Below are 18,622 nucleotides of genomic sequence, written 5' to 3'. Positions count from 1 at the left end.
GGTGTTTTCTGGGGTGTGTTCCCCAATGCTGGAGAAGGCCTGGGGAGTGCAGTTGTTTGCCTCCTGCAGTGCCCAGCGAAAGGCCAGCTGGGGCTAGCGAATCAGAACATGGAGCAGGTGCAGAGACCCCTGGGCCCTGGAGCCTGCTGGCTTCCTGCCGGTTCACCTCTCTGAGCCTCAGCTTCCTCCTCGGCAGCATCCAGAGGCAATGCCAACCCGACGGTGTCAGGTTGGGTGTCACCTGTCAGACCTAAGGATCCCACAGCTCAGTGAAAGAGCTTTTCATCTGCCAAGAGTCAGACAAACACAAATCATTACTTCTTTTCTGCTTTGAAATAAAAATTTAACAACACGAGTATTTCTCTCTTATGACCTGAAATACAAGTAAAGTGTTTGCTCTCTCAGTCAAAGGGTTTAGCTTTAATTGGTTTTTTAACATGAATTTGAGATTGAGCCCCTGGCGGGTGGCACAGATCCCCCCCCGCCCCCGCGCACCTGAACTCCCGCAGGCCTGTGGCCTCTTCTTGGGTTACCCACACCAGGCCACTGTGCTCCCACTCAAGCACACACATCCAAGGTCTTTCTCAAGGATTATTTTGTCGCATTCCTGAGTGTGTGTGCATAGTTCAACTCACTCTTGCTCCACCTTATACTGTGTTATCTGTCTTCATTTGGTGAATGCTTGAAAAATCTCACAATAGGAATTCCTGTTATCCTCATTTAATATGTAAGGGAAAATGAACTACAGAAGCTAATTAACCTGCTTAGGGTAGAGATGGTACCGAGAGAGAAAACAGTTTGATTCTAGACCCAATAACCCACAAGAGATGGACAACTGAATTCTGATTTTAGTGAACATTCTCTATGATCTTGGCCCTCCTTTCCCCTGGGTCAGCTTTTCCGTGATGAACAGTTAACGCAGTGATCAGTTGGCTGGATGCTTGGGAGTAGCTCAGAAAGTACTCCTGCTCTGACACTTGAGAATGATCCACAGTCAATAGCGATAGGTGCTCCGATAGACCAGGGTCTTAGCTAGGAAGCTTAATGTGATACAGATAAAGAGAAAAATTCATTTTGATTTGGCATGCTACACAAAGAGAAACAAAAACTTAAGGAATAAAACTGAAAAGACAAATGCTGTCATCACTGAAGCTGAATGCTCATTGAAGCAAACTGTAGAGACTTTCAAAGTCTAGAAAGGCTTTTCATGTCCTTCATGTTCAGACATTTTCAGTGGTGGTTGTCAAGGCAAAGAAATCTGGAATATAATTTTCACTTTGATTTTGCGGGAATTTCTCCACATATCTTATTTCCCCCAGTGCTTCTCAGAGAAACGTGGGGCTCCCAGTGCAAGACCCGGACCCCTGCTGCCCGAGCATCCCCCAGCCTCCGTTTCCCTTTCATACAGCCTTGTTAAGATCTGTTTCACTATGATTCTTGATTTGTTAGATTGAGTCAGACATTTTTTTTCTCCTCTCTTTCTGAAAGCTTTTAGAATGAATGCCCCTTTTATTGCCACTATATCCTGATGACAGCTGTACTTTTTAAATTAATTACAGTGGACAGTTGGAACAGTGAATCAATTTATATCCTCCTGCCCCTTACAATTTATTCCTTTTCATTCTATGTAAAAGCTATTACATGGGTCATTTCTCTAATTTTCTTACATTTCCCGTATGTTCTCTCTTCTCTGTGTACTTGACTTCCCGGAAAACTTCCTTGACTTTGTCTTCCCACACATGTTCAAAAGGCTCATTTCAACCATATTTTTAATTCTTGAGTGCTTTCTCAATTCATAATGCATTTCCCTTTCTTTGCCATGGAGATATTTCATGGATGTAAACTCTCTTAGTTCTCTGAGGAGATCCAGTGCTATTGAAGTTTTAGATCCTGCCTTTTTGTTGCTCTGAGGTCCTGGTCCTTGTTTATTTTAGTCTTTGTTGGAGATTTTTTTTTCTGAAAGTCTAGTGTCTCCAGCTGAATCATATTCATATTTATGAGTGAATTGCCCCAAGCATATTAGATGTTCTGTGTGAAAGAAGGAGCTTGCTGAGGGGAAGTTTCCTTTCACCGGGTGGTGCAGAGGCCAGACAGGGCGTGGGAGGTTGTTGGGAGAGATCTCAGAGGCAGCGTTTGGGGGTCTGACAATCACGATTTCTTTGCCCATGAAAGAGCCTCAAAATTGCCTGAAGTGTTTCTCTCTGGCTGCCAGTATTTTGGAAGCTTGGGGGAAATGGACTTTGCCATCTCCCTATTCCACAAGAGGATCTTGATTTCATTTTACTTCTCAGGGGCATGTGACCAGCGCGGTGGGGTGAGGGAGCCTCCCCTGGCTGATTCACCCCACATTATCTCACCCCTCCTGTTCACGTGCCACCTGCCACTCCCACCCCAGAGCCTCTCTGAGGCCACCTGGACCTCATCTTCTCCACTGATCCATCAGTGCCCCTCATGCAGCTGCTGCCTTTACCTACCCTCACTTTCCTTTCTCTTTGTTTCTGCGAGTTTATGTCTCTTGACCCTCCCTCACCCCTGTGTCTTTTCTGTTAGGATTCAGAATTAGTGATTAAAGAACAGGTAAACTTTTTTGAAAAGGGGGTGTGCACTCAGAGTACTCTGTGGAACCCAGAAACAGCAGCTGGCAAAGCAGGCGGCAAGGAGAGAAGTGTCCAGTGCCAGGCTCGACCTCCCAACTGGAGTTATGCACAAACCAGAACTCAGAACTTGCTGTTCCCAGGCTCAGAATCGGGCTCTCCTGCTCCGGGTCTGTGCGCTCAGCACGCCACCACTCTGAGCAGCAGTGATCAGACACAGAGTATGTCTACTTCGTCCATGTGGATGTGCTGTGACAGCCAGCATCTTAATAGACTAGATGCACGTTGATCACGGTGCTCAGGAGCACTGGGGCTGGAGGGAGGGGGCAGCAGAATACTTGCTTGCACCCAGCTGACCCGGGTTTGATCCCTGGCACCGCACATGGTCTCTGGAACCCCTCCAGAAGTGATGCCTGAGAACAAAACTGGGAGTAAGCCCTGAGCACCACCAGGTGTACAAGCACCCCCAAAAACCCGGTAGCTAGGGACTGTGTTGAGTAGTAAGTACAGGAACTTCTCTGCTGCTAGAATATTAAACCTAGCCAAGCTCTGAAGTCCATTTTCCTTTTAAGAATGAGATCAATTTCTCTGTTGAGTTGCCTTTGGATCTTTGTTGCTACCTCACTGTGTATCTTTAGGTCCCATTTATGAGAGAGATCATTCTGTATCTGTCCCTTTCCTTCTGAGTAACTTCACTTAGCATGATACCCTATAGCTCTATTCATGTTACTATAATTGCATGGTTTTATTCTTTCTTAGGGCTGCGTAGCATTCCATTGCGTAGCTATACCAAAGCTTCTTGACTCAGTCATCTGTAGTTGGGCATTTGGGGTGTTTCCATAACGTGGCTCTGGTACCATGAACAGTGATACACAGACATGTACACATTTCCTTTTGAATTAATGTTTTTGTATTGGGGGGAGGGCTGGAATGATAGCACAGCTGGTAGGGTGTTTGCCTTGTACGCGACCGACATAGCTGACCAGAGTTCGATTCCTCTGCCCCTCTCGGAGAGCCTGACAAGCTACCGAGAGTATCTCGCCTGCATGGCAAAACCTGGCAAGCTACCTGTGACGTATTCAATATGCCAAACTCAGTAACAATCTCACAATGTTACTGAGCCCGCTTGAGCAAGTGGATAAACAACGGAAGGACAGTGACAGTGACAGTATTTTGGGAATAGATGCCAAGAAATGATATTGCTGTATCATCTGGGAGTTCTAGTCCTATTTTTAAGAGAAATATCTATATTGCTTTTCATAGAGGTTGGACGAGACGGCACACCCACCCAGTGGATCAGGGTTCCTGTCTCACCAACACTAGCTGTTTCCAGGCTTTCCATAGGTGCTGCTCTCTGATAATAGTGTGGTGTTGAAATTAAGTCCATGAGAAGCTAGCATTAGTTGTATTGTAAACCAAATATCAAGAATGAGCAGAGGGAGAAATGGAGAGAGGATGTGGTTTTCCCTTATGCCACATGTGGTAAAGCGTGCCCCAGCACCAAAGCTTCCTGCTTCCCATTCTTCCACTTCGCACTGTTAACTACCATGCCACTCACTGCCCTTACTGACCACAGACTTGCTCTCAGCGTCACTGTGTTCCAGCCCAGGGGAAACAGCCACACCACAGGCTCCCATCATTGGAGTCACAGTAGCCTGAGCTCCAGGGAGCAAACGTCCAGCAGAGCCTCAGCTGTGGAGGCTTCCCTGCACGGGCAGCTCCCAGCTGCACGAGTACCCATGGAGAGGCCCCAGATATTGTGCTGACATTGCTTCATGTACTTCACTTTCTAAACTTTAATTCGGGATAAAAACAGAGTGCCAGGGGCTGGAGCAATAATACAATGGGGAGGGCATTTGCCTTGTACCTTATATGCAGCCAGGCCTGGGTTCAATCCCTGGCATCCCATATGGTCCCCCGACCACTACCAGGAGTAACTTCTGAGTGCAGAGCCAGGAGTATCCTCTGAGCATTGCCAGGTGTGATGCAAAACCAAAATGAAACAACAGAGTACCAGCCTAGCAGCCACCCATACCTTAAAACTTCCCAGTCTCACCTAATGGCCCTAGAACACAAGAGAACCATTCATTCATCCACTACCCCTTTTTCTTATTTTTCCAAAATATGCCATCTTGGATATTTGCCTTTCTTTTCCTCGTTGCAATGTTGACTTGGCATACAAGTTACTATTGTTCTTGTTGCTATCTTTTAGAAATAATGCTTAGGTGAGAAAGTTGGTCAACGCTGGATATTAGAAGGGTTTGGGGGAATGCCGTTTCCTACCCAACTAAATCATATCGATCAATTCCCTCCACTTAGATTTTGAAGACTACACCTGATGATGATCTCCACCTAGTTATATATGTGGTTTTACATATCCTTTTTCTTCTTTTTTTATGAAGTGAGCAATTTTCAAGTTATTTCTTTTAAAGCTTTTTAAATATCTAATGGCTGCATAATTCACCATTCCCTGGCAAAGTTCTCATAACTGTTGAACTTCCCTTTCTGTTAGATTTTTAGGGCATCAGGGTGTTGTCATGGTAAAGTTTCTCTCGTATGAAAGATGTTTCCATGAGTGCCTCCACGCCTAAAGCCAGGAAGCCCAGCTGCATGTCACCTGTACACTACTGCTGGCAGTGGCAGAGGACTGCACAATCGCCTGCTTTGAGGGATGTGTGGGAAAGGGTCGCTGCATACTGGAATGGAATCTGTCTTCGACAGTAGGCTCCAGACACCGCAGCAGCTGCATGCATGTGGGGGGAGGACAGTTCTGAATTGGACTTGGCAGCCTGCTCAGTGCCCTCCAAATCATGCCAGATAGTCTCCCTCCCACTCCACATTCTTAGGCCAGCTCCAGCTTCCTGAGCTTCACTCGTTCACTCATAGCCCCTTATTCAGGGAGCTCTGTGCCTCCTGCCGCTTGGGGACCTGGAGAAGGTCGCAGTGGGAATTGGAGGGAAGAAGAGGAGAGAAGGTGTCTGGGAATCCGATGGACTCTGGGTCTGCACTTCCCGTCTGCTGGGCGGAGATTCAGGCCCAGCACTCAGAGCTGTGGAGTCAGAAACTGTTGCTCCTGGGCTCTGCAGGGTCAGTTGTTAGGGGTCTGACACACAGATGCTCTTCCTGCAGAAGGGCTTGAAGAGAGATGTAGAAAGAAGAGCCAGGAGTGAAGGCTCATGCTGCATCATAGTTCAGTGTTCCACTATCCCCTTGTTGTTGTCTTCTTTTTTTTCCTATTTTCTTGTTTTGGGGGCCAAGCACTCCTGGGAGTGCTCAGAGGACCATATACAAGATCAAACTGGGGTCATCCACATGCAAGGCAAGCACCTCACCCTCGGTACTGTCTCTCTGGAGACCACCACCCGCATGTTTTAAATAAGAAAAGCATATACTACTATGGGGAACTTTCTTAAGAGTGGTCATCTGGTTGACCTGGGTTGGGCCAAGACCTGTTATGATCATGAAAGGAGAAACTGTTTGCTGATTTATATAGCATTATATATGCATAGATATGTATGATGGAGTGGTTCTCCCAGACATGTGCCACAAGACTGATTTTTAAATTTTTTTTACGAAACACAGGACTCATTTTTCCCCACTCTGTCTCTGCTTCTAATTTTCTCCCAATTTTCTTTGATACCCCTAGAATTTTAAAAACATTCAGAGGCCTAATCTCCTTTGGACACTGTGCTAGTTACTTTAAAATGATCATTTTTCTTAATCTCTGTAGGGGACTATGAAGCAAGTAGTGTAATTCTTCCCATTCCCTGAATCAGGAGAATGAGACTGAGGGGTCAGGTAACTTGTCCCATCACAGGCCCCTTGAGGGCGTGACAGCAGGCTGCAGGAGAAAATACAAGAAGCCTAATTAGCAACGGCAGGTTTAGCAATCTGCCAAAAGGGAGTGCAGGGTTTAACACTCTTGTCTTGCTTGAGTCCAACCTGAGTTTGATCCAGCATTTCCTATGGTCCCCTGAGTACTGCCAGAAGATTGCTGGTGTGCTCCACTGAAACAAAGATTTAGCAGTGGGCCACGGGGAAGCTCAGGGAAGAGCACATGCCTCGCATATGTTCAGTTAAGGAAGTTCAATTTCCCACACCACCAAAAAATTGCTTAGGACGATGGATGTAGCTCAGGTAGTAGCATCCATACCCAGTCTCTGCCAGACCCTGAGTTCTGTCCCTGCACCACGTGCCCCTGCCCCCTGGCAGTGGCTCCTGGCACCCTCCCCCATTCCCCAGCACTTCCAGATGTGAGTCCTATTCAGTAAAATATTTTGCAGATCCAGAGAGAGAGAGAAGATTGGAAGGAGAGAGTGAGAGAGAGGGGGGGGGTGGTAAGAGAGAGAGAGAGAGAGAGAGAGAGAGAGAGAGAGAGAATCAGGTATTTTCTTACAGGAGTGCAAAGAAGAATTGGGGAGATTGGGGTTGCTCAGGGGTTACTCCTGGCTCTTTGCTCAGGAGTCATTCCTGAGGGGCTCGGGATTGGCCGTATGTAAGGTAAATCTTAACCTCTGTACAGTGGCTCTGCCCTGGAAAAGGAGAGTTTTGTATTAAGTCCATGGAAAAGCCCCTCTCTTTGGTGCCTTTTTTCCTCTGAGGGGCCTGCTTTTGTCTTCAGAAATAGTTAAAGGAAGAAAGGACCAGATTACAGGTTTGTATTCCAGGGGCTCCTAGGGGCTACTCATGGTGGTGCTTGGCCAAACGGTGAGTGACTTGGAGCAAGAGCCCTATGGTGCTGGGGATTATCCAGGCAAATGCTGGCAGTGCTGGGGGCATCTGTGCACCAGGCAATGCCCCGGAAACACTTGATACCAGGAGTGGACCCTGGCCCGGCCCAGGCTAGGCGGGCGGCCTTACCCCCAGCTCTCCAGGCCCCAGTGTGGTTTGCTCGAGGACCAGGCTGCTGTTTAGTGAGTGGGACATGGATGCTGCTGGCTGACTGAGCTGAGCAGCTTCCCAAGGCTCCACGCTGCAGGGGAATGTGCAGGGGAGAAAGGGAAGGCTGAGCTCAGACTTTGGCAGCAGGGAAGAGCTGGCCGTGGAGGCGTGCACAGACCAGGCCGGCCAGTCAGTTGTCATCACACTCCAGGTTTAGAGCCGCCACGCTACTGGAGAGTGGGCATTGGAGAGTGAAGCGTAGGGACTGGCCAGGAGAAGACCAGGGAGACTCAGGAGAAGCGGGCATGCCAGAAATATCTTGGGCCTGGGCTTTTGGTTCAGTGGCAGGACGCCTGCTGGCATGCCTGACATCACAGTTTCTATCCTTGGCAGAACCCCTCATCACTGAGCGGCAACCCTAGTGCCACAGGTATGTGCATGACCTCCATGCACTGTGACCAGGTATGATGATCCAGATATACAACAACACGATGACTGAAAAACAAGCCAGCAGGGAGTAAACAGGCCTCACAAGAGGGGCCAGAGTAGGGCGGTGGGGAGGTTCGTATGGCTAAAAGACAAATGCAGTGAGGAGGCAGGGAGGCCACAGGCATCTGCTGGCAGCACAGTCTCTCAGCACTTCAGAGCATTGCAGCAGCCCCTTGGGCTGAGGGGAAGCAAGACGCTGTGAGAGCAGAAAGTAAGAGGAAACACAAAGGGATTGTCCCTGCCAGGGAGGTGCTGCAAATGAATCCAGACTGGAAGGACAATCTACAGGCCGGAAATCAGAAACCACCCACTCAAAAAACATAAAATGGGTATCTCAGTATTTACGGAACAGACTGGAGACAGTACAGCACGTAGGAGTTTGCCTTGTGCAGGCCAACCCAGGTTCGATCTGTGCTCCCCTGAGCAGTGATGCCCAAGCGGACAACCAGGAATAAGCCCTGAGTGTGGCCCCAAACCAAAATTAAACAAAAACATATTTGCTGAGCAGGGTGTTAAAGCAGTTCTTCAAGGCTGAGTGTGAGACCAAGCAGAGCCGTTGCCTGCAGCCTTTCCTATGGGGACTGCTGGAGTGCGTTCCGGGAGCAAGGACTGAGCTCAGGGAGGGACGTGGTTAGAGGTGAAGAAACAGAACACAGCTTCAGAAGGAGAAAGGGGAGGAGGGAACGCTGGACCCCAGCTCTGTGACAGAGAGAGCTGCAGACATACCCCAGGGCTGGTCAGGAGAAAACCCCAAACACCCCTGGGGTTTTCACAGATTGAAGGTGCACCAACAACACACACACACACACACACACACACACACACACACAGAGTGAAGTATTTCCGAGGAATGTCCATTATTTTCTTAGAAACAATTTCACAGATTGATGGTGATTGATGGTGCACAGACACGCGTGCGCACACACACACACACACACACAGTGTATTTCCGAGACACGTCCATTATTTTCTTAGAAACAATGCTATTGGACATTAAATAGACTACTGCCATGTGGCACAAGCATAACTTTATGCACATTGTGAACCCAAAAGTGTATGAGACTCTCTTTACTGCAATATACTTTTTAAATTAAACTTTTTATTGAATTACCATGAGATACACAGTTACAAAGCTGGTCATGATTTGATTTCAGTCATACAACGTTCCAGCATCTCTCCCTTCAGTGTTCATTTCCCACCACCAGTGTCCCCAGTTTCCCTCTTCCACCCACCCCCAGCCTGCCTCTGGCAGCTACTTTCCTCCTCTCTCTCTGGACCCGTAGGCATTCCGACCAACAATGAAAGAGAGTCCCTTTCTCCCGGCATTCAGACCAGCACTGGTTGTTCTTGTTCTTTTTGATGTGTGCCAGTCTCTGTGGCGTGAGCTGATGTAAAACGCACTGTTTATATTTCATGTTCTTTGAAAACACTTTTTATCATTCCAACTTTTTAAAAACATTTTTTGTTGTTGTTTTTGGGTCCCACCCAGTGGTGTGCCAAACTTACTCCTGACTCTGAACTCAGAGATCACTCCTGGTGGTGCTAAGGAGACCACATGTGGTGCTGGGAATCGAACCTAGGTTCATGCATGCAAAGCAGCACCCTGTGCACTCACTGTGCGATCACTCCAGCACTAAAAATCACCTTTATTGTGCCCGAGAGATGGTACAGGGGTTAAGGAGCTCCCCTGGCATGTGCCAACACTGGCTCTGTCCCTGGCTCTGCTGGGAGTGACCCCTGAATACTGATGCTAGTGGACCCCACGGGGCTTATGTGAGGGGAAGAGGAGAAACGACCTCTTTCTCCTGATCCACCTCTGCCACCTCAAGACAGCCAGGAAGTCAAGACCTGATAAAGTCTGCAATGTGCCCTGCAGGGCCCTTCAGACTAGCCATCCAGCCACTCGTGGCATCCACTTGTTCTGCCCGACATGGGAGTTAATCCCCACCACCCTATTTCTTGGGGAATCATGGACTCAGGGTGGAGCGAGGAATTGTCCCTTGTGGGAAAAGGAAAAACAGTCTTAGGCCTCACCTGATCCTTCTAGGTCCTGGCCTTTCTCTCAGAAAAGAATTTCAGGAGAAGACAATCAGTGAAGTAAAAACAAATTTCAATTTGGAGGTTTGAAGGAAGGGAAGGAGGGAGAGAGGGAGAGAGTAACGCACTCAATAGAGAACAAGGGCTTCTCCAGGGACAGAGAGAGCCCCAGGACACATCTCAAGAAGGGAGATGCAGGCACCACGTGTGCTTGGCCACATGGGCACGAGCAACACCTAGGCTTGGGCAGCATGTGCACCCTCCCTTTGTTAAGGTGGCTTCTATGGGATTTTCCCAACCTGCCCCCATGTGGCGTCTCCACCTCGGTAAAAAGCCCATTGCTAGGGAGGTTGCCAAGAGGTAGAGTTGGGAATGGTTAATGGTCTTTAAAATTTCCTTCCTGACCTTTTGTTTCTGCTGGAACAGATCTCTTGGAGGTGGGGGGTCCAGCCTTCTCTGGGTCTGTTGCTGGCACCTTCGGATGAAAGTCTTATCAGACCCTGGTTCCTGTCCTCACAAGGTGGGCCCTGATGGCATTAAGGCTGGGTGGTTTTATTATATCCTAGGAATCCCTTTGCCATGAGGCCCTTCCTTGTCTGCTTGCCGATGTCAGGGCTGACTCTCACTGAAGCATGCGGCTGCCTCACCTCTACGCGTGGCGGTGCAGAGGTGTGGTATACTGACCAACACCTCTCAGTTACTACCAATATACTTTTTAACTGTTTATTTTATTATTGAATCACCATAGCTGTTCATGGTTGAGTTTCAGTCACACAGTGCTCCAACACCCATCCCTCACCAGTGTACATTTCCCAGCACCAGTGTCCCCATACCCTGCAGGTGCCAGGGCAGGCACCTTTCTTCTTCCTCTCTCTCTCTTTGTGCATTATGGTTTGCCATACAGGTGCTCAGAGCTCCTGGTGTTTGTTCAGGGTGTACAGTATTTGTATTGAAGTCAAGCTCTTAGATATGCCTGAGTATTGATGTGGAGATCACCTTTCCTTGGCTGATGTGCCCAGTAAGCAGTGAGACTCATCCTCAGGCACCTGAAGGAATCATCTCAGGGATCAGACCTCCCTCAGCCTCCGCCCCTGCCTGCTGCTCGGGGTCCCCAGAACCGCCCAGTGCGGGGCTGTGTGGGCCCGTGTCCCAAGCACACCAGGGTATGCTGTGCTCTGGACAAGGAGGAGGCGTGAACATTGCCCACCGTGCCCCTAACGGGGTCCACTCATTTCCCCACCCTATTAGTGGGCTCTGGAATGGGCTCACTGTGGGGCATGGGGGAGCGGGGTAAATCTCGTCAGCAGTCCTTTGGGCCAGGCAAACCCAACTGTTTCTCTGGCACTTGGCTCAGGCTGAAGCCTGAACCCGCCTTTGTCTGTGTGGGCCTGCAGTGGGCCCACAGCGCCATCTCGTGGGAGCTTCAGGACTGGCCAGCTCGGCCTTCACTGGCCCATGTGACTGTGACCTAACCCAGAGGCCTGGCGCTCAGAGGGCGCCTGGGCAGCCTCCTTTTCCAGGTAGAGTCGGCTCTGCCTGCACTTGGGTCCCAGCAAGGGACCCTGATGCACGTGCTGGGTGCACCAGGAACTAGCCTGGGAGCCCCAGGAGTCCAGCTAAATGATGCAAATTCTGAGTTAGAAGGAATTTTTGTGATCTTCTAGGCAGTGTTCTTTTTAAAAATATTTTTATTTTATTTTTATAAAGTCGTTCACAATATTTGCTTACATTTAATATTCGAACACCAATCCCACCAATGTACCTTCCCACCACCATATTTCCATCTGGAACCCCAAACCCTGCCCCAAAGTAGAACCAAAATAATTTATTTTGTATTGCTTGTTATGAATCACAATCACGATCCTCCTGTTGTTCGTTGATTGCCTCGAGCAGGCACCAGTAACGTCTCCTGACAAATCTCATCCTAGCCCTGAGATTTTAAAAAGTGCCATATTCAAGGCTCTTTCAGGGCTAGGAGAATGAGACCCATCATTGTTACTGGTATTTGGCATATTGGGTATGCCACAGGGAGTTTGCCAGACTCTGACGTGTGGGCAGGTTACATTTGGTAGCCTGCCAGGATGTCCAAAGTAAGAATGAGATAATAGCCCTGTGCAGAGGGGCTAGACTGTGTGTGACACCGGATGCCCAACACAATGAGCACGTGAGAGCTTGGTACTGCCTGCTTGTTATGAAAAATCCACTAAAACTGACCCCAAAAAAAGGCTTCTTAGAGGAAAGTGTGTGAAGATGGTTGTATTTCACCCAGGAGTCTAGGCAGTGTTCTTGCAAGAAAAAAAAGGGGGGAGAGTCCATTCATGGGCCGTGGGCCGTGGGCAGTGGGCTCAGGTTAGTGGGAAACCCCCGAAAGCAGAGACTGAAAGGAGAAGAGAGACATGCCCAAGTGAAGGTCCTGCTTCGGCCATGAGGCTCCTCGCGCCAGCTGGGCAGAGTCGCTCCTCACCCCGCCCCGCCACAGCCTTCCCACCTTCTGGGATAATGCAGGCTGGCTCCAGGAGCGTTTGTGGCTATGGTCCAATTCAAGACCCCTCCCTCTTCAGAGTCAGGGTTTCCGGTGTGTCCCTGTTAGAGATGCACACCCCTGGCCTGCCTGTGTTGGGGGCTGGGGCCGGAGAGGGGGCCCTCATACCCAGCTGCGCACAGAGATCACCTGTGGATAAGCTCCTGGGGAGGGGTCTTTATGTTCCCTCCTGACCGTGGCATGTCTGAGCTGGAATGGTGCCGGTGCATGCTGTGAGGAGGGTGCGGGTGCTGAGGAGCAGGGACCCGGCACGGGGGGGCACCCAACACCCGCCACGACCCATCTCTCTGTGATGCTTGAGGGAAGGTCTCTGCGACCCTCAAAAATCCAGAAAAATTGAGTGGAAAAACAATGAGGCAAGAAGCAAATTGTTCTTCTCTCCTTCCGTGTCTGCCTCTGCCCTGATGTCTCTTCCTGCTGCCCTCCCCAAGCATGGACTGGATGCGTGCCCAGTCAGGTGCCCACCCCGCCGTGGGCAGGAGGCAGGACCAAGCTCCTGTGTGCCCATCGTGACAGGCGTCCCATGTCACACACAGTCTAGCCCCCCTGCATGGAACCCTCCCTTCCCTGGAGGCTGAGCTCTCACTCCAGTGGGGAAACAAGGGGTTCCCTGCTCCCCATATTGGCTCCCAGTTTCCTGGGAAAGAGCCGGTGTGTTGTCTGCCCCCTGCATTGTGTCAGGATGGCTCCTGGTCGGGCTGGAGGCTCGGGGCCGGGATGGGGGGTGGTTATTGGGGGGCGAGACGAGTGTTCTAGGGGGTGGGGGCTCTCCTCCTGAACCCACTTTGGGAGGAGCTGGAAGGAGTACACTACAGCCACATACACACACACACACACACACCCTTCTGTCCCGTCTCCCTGCCTTGAGAGCAGCAGCTGTTTGAAGGGGCCTTTGTGCTCAGTCCAGGACGCGGTGCCCTTGCCTGGCACCAGGCAGACCTCACGGGACCCTGGCAGAAGTGACCCCAGGGCACAGCTGAATGTGACTCCCCAGGCCCAAAGGAGTCAGCACTGAATGGATTCTCCTGGGGAAGCGAGAATCTCAGTGTCCAGCCAGCAGGAGCTCCCCAGACCCTGACTCGGGTCTCCCCGGCTCCATCCGTGCTGCCCCAGTCCCAGGCCCTGGCCTTTGAGGTGGCCCCACCCCATTCCCCCTGCCCTTCCTCCGTTCTCCACTCACACAGCGTGTCCCCTTCCAGACTGCGCTTCTGTGGTCCCTGGTGCCTCTGTTTTCTAAGCTTGTGGCAGCTGAGAGGGAGAAGGTCTCCTCTCCCAGACGGCAGCTAGAATCAGGAACGAGGGGCTAGACATGGCACCCACTGAGTCCCAGTGGTCGGCCTGGGCACAGGCCTGCGGAAGAGCCTGGAACCAGTAAAGGGACTTACTGGGGAAGGAGTTTAAGGGCACCTAGGAGGGGTACCCACAGAGACAGTGGGAAGGAATGCGACCAGGCAGCAGAGTTAAAGCCTGCTTCCGGGCCGGGCTGCTGCAGGCCTGCTGCTGAGAACTCTTGCCCTGAAGGCCTCTGTGCTCATCACTGTTTCTCCCTGTTTTTGTCCCGTTCCCTCTCTAATTCCCCTCTTCTGCTTCTCCCCCAACCCCTCCCTCTCCCCTCCCATCCCCTTCTCTTGCCCATCTCTGCCTGCCCTGCAGCTGTCCGGAGGATGCGAGCTGACCGTGGTCCTGCAGGACTTCAGCGCGGCACACAGCAGCGAGCTGAGCGTCCAGGTGGGCCAGACCGTGGAGCTGCTGGAGCGGGCCAGCGAGCGGCCCGGCTGGTGTCTGGTCCGCACCACGGAGCGGAGCCCCCCGCAGGAAGGCCTGGTCCCCAGCAGCGTCCTGTGCATCTCCCACTCTCGGAGCAGCGTGGAGATGGACTGCTTCTTTCCCTTGGTGAAAGGTAGGCTCAGCGGGTGGGGCAGGGGCCATGCCTTCGCACAGGGACCACGAGGGGCACCCAGCGGGCCTGGCAGTCTTTCTCTGGGTCCTGAGTTAGAGGATGGGTCTGTGTGTGAAGGTGTTCAGAGGGGGGAGGAAGAGAAAGAAGGAGGGAGAGAGATAAGGAGAGAGAGGGAGTGGAAGAGAGAGATGGAGAGAGAGAGAGGAGGGTAGGAGAGAGAGATGAAGACAGAGAGGGAGGAAGACAGAGAGGGAGGAAGAGAGATGGAGAGGGAGATGGGGAGAGGGAGGGGGAGGGAGAGAAGGGGAGAGAGGGGGAAGAGAGAGGGAAAGGGAGAGAGGAGAGAGAGATGGGGGAGAGGGAGAGGAGAGAGATGGGCAGAGGGAGAGAGAGGAGAGATCTCTCATAAGTGGGCTAAGAAAGCAGCATGTGAAGAACGACAGGTGGGCAGCATCAGGACTGAAGCTTTTGTCTCCCTTCTGAGCTTTGGGGTTGGGGGGTTGTGAGGGGTCCGGGGACACTGGTGGAGGGAAGTCAGCGTTGGAAGGGATGTTGGACTGATGTATGTATGAAAAATGTGATTAACAGTAATCAAAAGAAAAGTGCAACAGTGCGATGTCTCAATAAGATGCTTTTTTAAAAGGGCGGGTTGGGGACTGGCAGCTCTCCCAGGAGCTGGACAGCCTCGAAATGCCGTTCACGCTTTCTAGGCCTGCTTCATCTGCATTCATTATTGTTTATTTGCATTCGTGTGTTCGGGTCACACACCAGGGCCTATTCCTAGCTCTGTCTCAGGACTGACCTGGTGGGCCTCGGGGTCCATGTACAGTGCCGGGGATAGGACCAGGGTGGACAGGAGGCGAGCAGGAGCCTTGCCTCCTGTGAATGTCACTCCAGTGGTCTCCTGCAGCACCACCTCTGCCCCGCCTGGGAGAGCCGGTAGCCCCCTCCTGACCCCCTCCCCCCTTGAGAGTCCCCCTGCCCTCCATGACTGTCCAGCCTCCCCAGGGACCAGGAGCACCCCCAGCAGACCCAGCACAGCCAGGCTGGGCGGGACCCTCCTCGCCCTCCCCGCGAGCCTGGGCAGCGTCCCTGCTCTGGACTTGGGGCACTTCCTGGGCCTCTTCATCCTTTTCCCCACACAGGGAGAGGAGCTGCTCAGAATACTGATTCTCCCGCCCAGCAGTCCCCTGGGAACGCACTCACTGCAGGTTCTCAGGCCCCCTGGGTCAGGGCTGGGATGGGGGCCCAGGCTGCGTTTCAGCCAAGGCCCCTAGGGGCTGCGCATCCGAGCAGGACAGCCGCTGGCAGGATCCCGAATCCACTCATTTCACTGTGGAAACTGGCCCTGAGAGCCTCCCAGAGTTGTCTCAGCTAGGACGAGGCTTTGCAGCTGATCCTTAGCGGAGTGTTAGATATTCAGGGCACAGGGCTGGGAAGAGGGCCTGGCTCTGGAGGGGGCAGACGTGAGCATCTCCAGAGGGCTGCAGCCTCCCCTCAGCCCGCCTTCCTCCCATCCTCCACCAGGTGGCGCCGCGGCTCGCACTAACAACACGCCCTGCCCGGGTCTCACTTGCAGGACAATTTGAAGTAAAACGAGTTCTACACTCCCGCAGGCACACGTGGGCATACACCACACACACACATACACACACACACACACACACGCACGCACACAAGAGTGCACAAACACACACATGCGTGCATGTATGCACACACGTACGTACACAGACACACAAGAGTGCACAAATGCACACATCACGCATGCATGCACACATGTGCACACACACATACACACGCACGCACAAGAGTGCACACACGCACACACATACACACATGCACACAAACACGCACGCACACGCATGCATACATGCACACACATGTGTGCATGTACTCACACGCATGAGCACACATGCACACACGCACACAGATATGCATGCACACGCATGCACATTCACACACATACAAGATGCTGCTCCTCAGAGACCTGAGCGGGCAGGGAAGGGAAGCTGCAGTGGTTCTGTGGGACTCACCCCCTACGGGAGGTGGGGCACGAAGAGGGTGAAGCCGTAACTCAGACCAAACCCTCGGACGAGGCCTGTGGCCAGCCGCATCATGAGTGTTGCCACTGTCCAGTGTTCAGGAGGAGAGTACTCAGGACAGCAGCAGTCCTGCTCCACGGCTATCCGCATTCCCAAAGCCCAGGGGGCTGCTCCGTGTCTGGGACCCACGAAGCTCTTCCACACATCCGCATGCATGTACACTGGAGGGACTGGGTTTTGACAGAAGGCTGAGATTTCCATCTTTTGTCTGAGGGCCACAGCTGGTGGTGCTCAGGGCTTGGCCCTGCCTCTGCACTCGGGTACTTGGGGATTGCTCCTAACGGGCGGGACTGGGTAGCCATCAGGAGGTCGGGAGGGAACCAGGTTAGCTGCATGCAGAGCACATGCCTGCCCTAGGCTCAGGCTTTCTGAGCCCAGCTTTCCAGCCTGGACCCGGGAGAGGTGGTGCCCACCCCTGCTGCAGGCCCCCAGCCCCACTGGGAACGCGGGGCAGGAACAAATCCAGCATCAGCACAGCATCGGCTCAAGGACAGCTTCAGGATGGGACCTGAGAACCGATGAGGAAGGGACAGCAGTTGAGGCAGGTGGGGGGAAACAGGCAGGGTGGGCAGCACAGAGCTCCCAGCCTCCACAGCCTGCGCCCGCCCTATCCCGCCCGGCTCCTTGGTTCCCATTCGCAGGGGCATTCACAGGATGGCCAGCAGACTGTGGCTCGCACAACCCAACCACCAGGGCTTAAGCCTCTGCTCTCGCTGGCACATGCCCAGTGGGAACCCCGCTCCGCTCCTGTCTCCTGCTGCCCAAAGTGCAGGCTGCTTAAAAGGAAGCCTCTCATCATCACTGCCTTCTCCCATCCCGGCCAGCAGCTGTTCTATGCATCTCTCCATTCCACCTCGCACATTTTGCACTTCTTTTTCCATCCCTGCTTTTCTTCTTTAATTCTTAGAAGCCCTTTCAGCCCTGAAGAAGAGCATAGCACCCATGGCCCGGGCCATGAGGGACCCACAGACCCCACAGCAGTCACCCTAGATCTGGAGGGTAAAGAGCCGCAGAGACTGGGAAAGCCACTCAGCCCGCTTGGCACCTCTGGCCGCAGAGATGATCGGGAAGCTTGGCCAGGCTGCCACACCCAGCCACCACTAGGCACAGCTAGGATCATCAAGTCCGCTGGGGCTTGGAGGACCCACCCCAGATGACGATTTGTCTTGGTTTAGTTTGGTCCTGGCATCAGGGCTTACTGCTGGCTCTGGCTAAGGGGTCACTCGTAGTGACCCCTTAGTGGTGCTCAGGGGACCACATGTCATGCCAGTGAGTGGATGATTGGACAAGGGTCAGCTGCCTGCCCGGCCGACATCTGACCTGCTGTCAAGCTCTCCAGTCCAGGAGGCTGGCTCCAGAGTTGAATCTGATGTGCTGCTCGCCCGAGAACCACAGCACTAGCGCAGTTTCCTCACCTTTGGGGGAGCTCCAGGCACAGGAAAGGCAGAGGACTTCCCTGAGTGGCAGGGAAGAGAAGCAGGTGCCCACCCTCTCGCCCCAGGCCGCGGCCCCTCCCGTAGTCTCCTTCCCGAGACTCCCTGGACATGGTAGCTGGCTGCTGCTCCATCGGCCCTGGGACTGAAAGTGCCCCACTTTCCTTCTCAGCAGCTCGTGGCAGAGGGCAGCCCCGCCTCAGGGAGCCAGTGGAGAGGTGATTTGCACCTCAGGGTGCATCTTAAAACCACTTGGGTGACCCAAGGGATAGTACAGCAGGGAGGTCATTTGCCTTGCATGCAGCCAACTGGGTTCAGTCCCCAGCATCCCATATGGTCCCCTGAGCACCAGGGAGTAATTTCTGAGTGCAGAGCCAGGAGTAAAACCCCTGAGCATCACCAGGTGTGACCCCAGAAACCAAACAAACAAAATAAAATGCAAACAACAACAAAGAACCACTTGGAAACTATTTAAAGGAATGATGTTTACATCAGATCAATCAGCTTAAGCTACTGAGGGCACAGATAAGGGGAGTCCCAAACAATACTCAGTATCACTACCCACATCCCCAATGAGTGGGGTGCGGTGGTTCAATATTTGGGCCCCATAATGTGGCGCTGCTCAGGCCCAGTGGTACGGGTAA

At 52.3% G+C, this 18,622-nt stretch overlaps 1 protein-coding gene across 16 annotated transcripts in view; it reads left to right on the top strand.

Moving 5' to 3' along the window:
- Positions 1 to 18,622, top strand: part of KALRN (kalirin RhoGEF kinase) — a 792,058-nt gene that overhangs the window by 616,993 nt on the left and 156,443 nt on the right. For all 16 annotated transcript variants that reach the window (XM_056127408.1, XM_056127415.1, XM_056127407.1 and 13 more), the window contains one exon: positions 14,197 to 14,443. In XM_056127408.1, coding sequence (XP_055983383.1) covers positions 14,197 to 14,443 — 247 coding nt within the window. The remainder of the gene's footprint in view (positions 1 to 14,196; positions 14,444 to 18,622) is intronic.

The sequence above is a fragment of the Sorex fumeus genome, unplaced genomic scaffold (assembly GCF_029834395.1).
Source record: "Sorex fumeus unplaced genomic scaffold, SorFum_2.1 ptg000063l, whole genome shotgun sequence".
Classification (NCBI taxonomy): Eukaryota; Metazoa; Chordata; class Mammalia; order Eulipotyphla; family Soricidae; genus Sorex; species Sorex fumeus.
The sequence above is the reverse complement of the archived record's forward strand: the minus strand, read 5'-3'. Positions and strand labels throughout refer to the sequence as shown.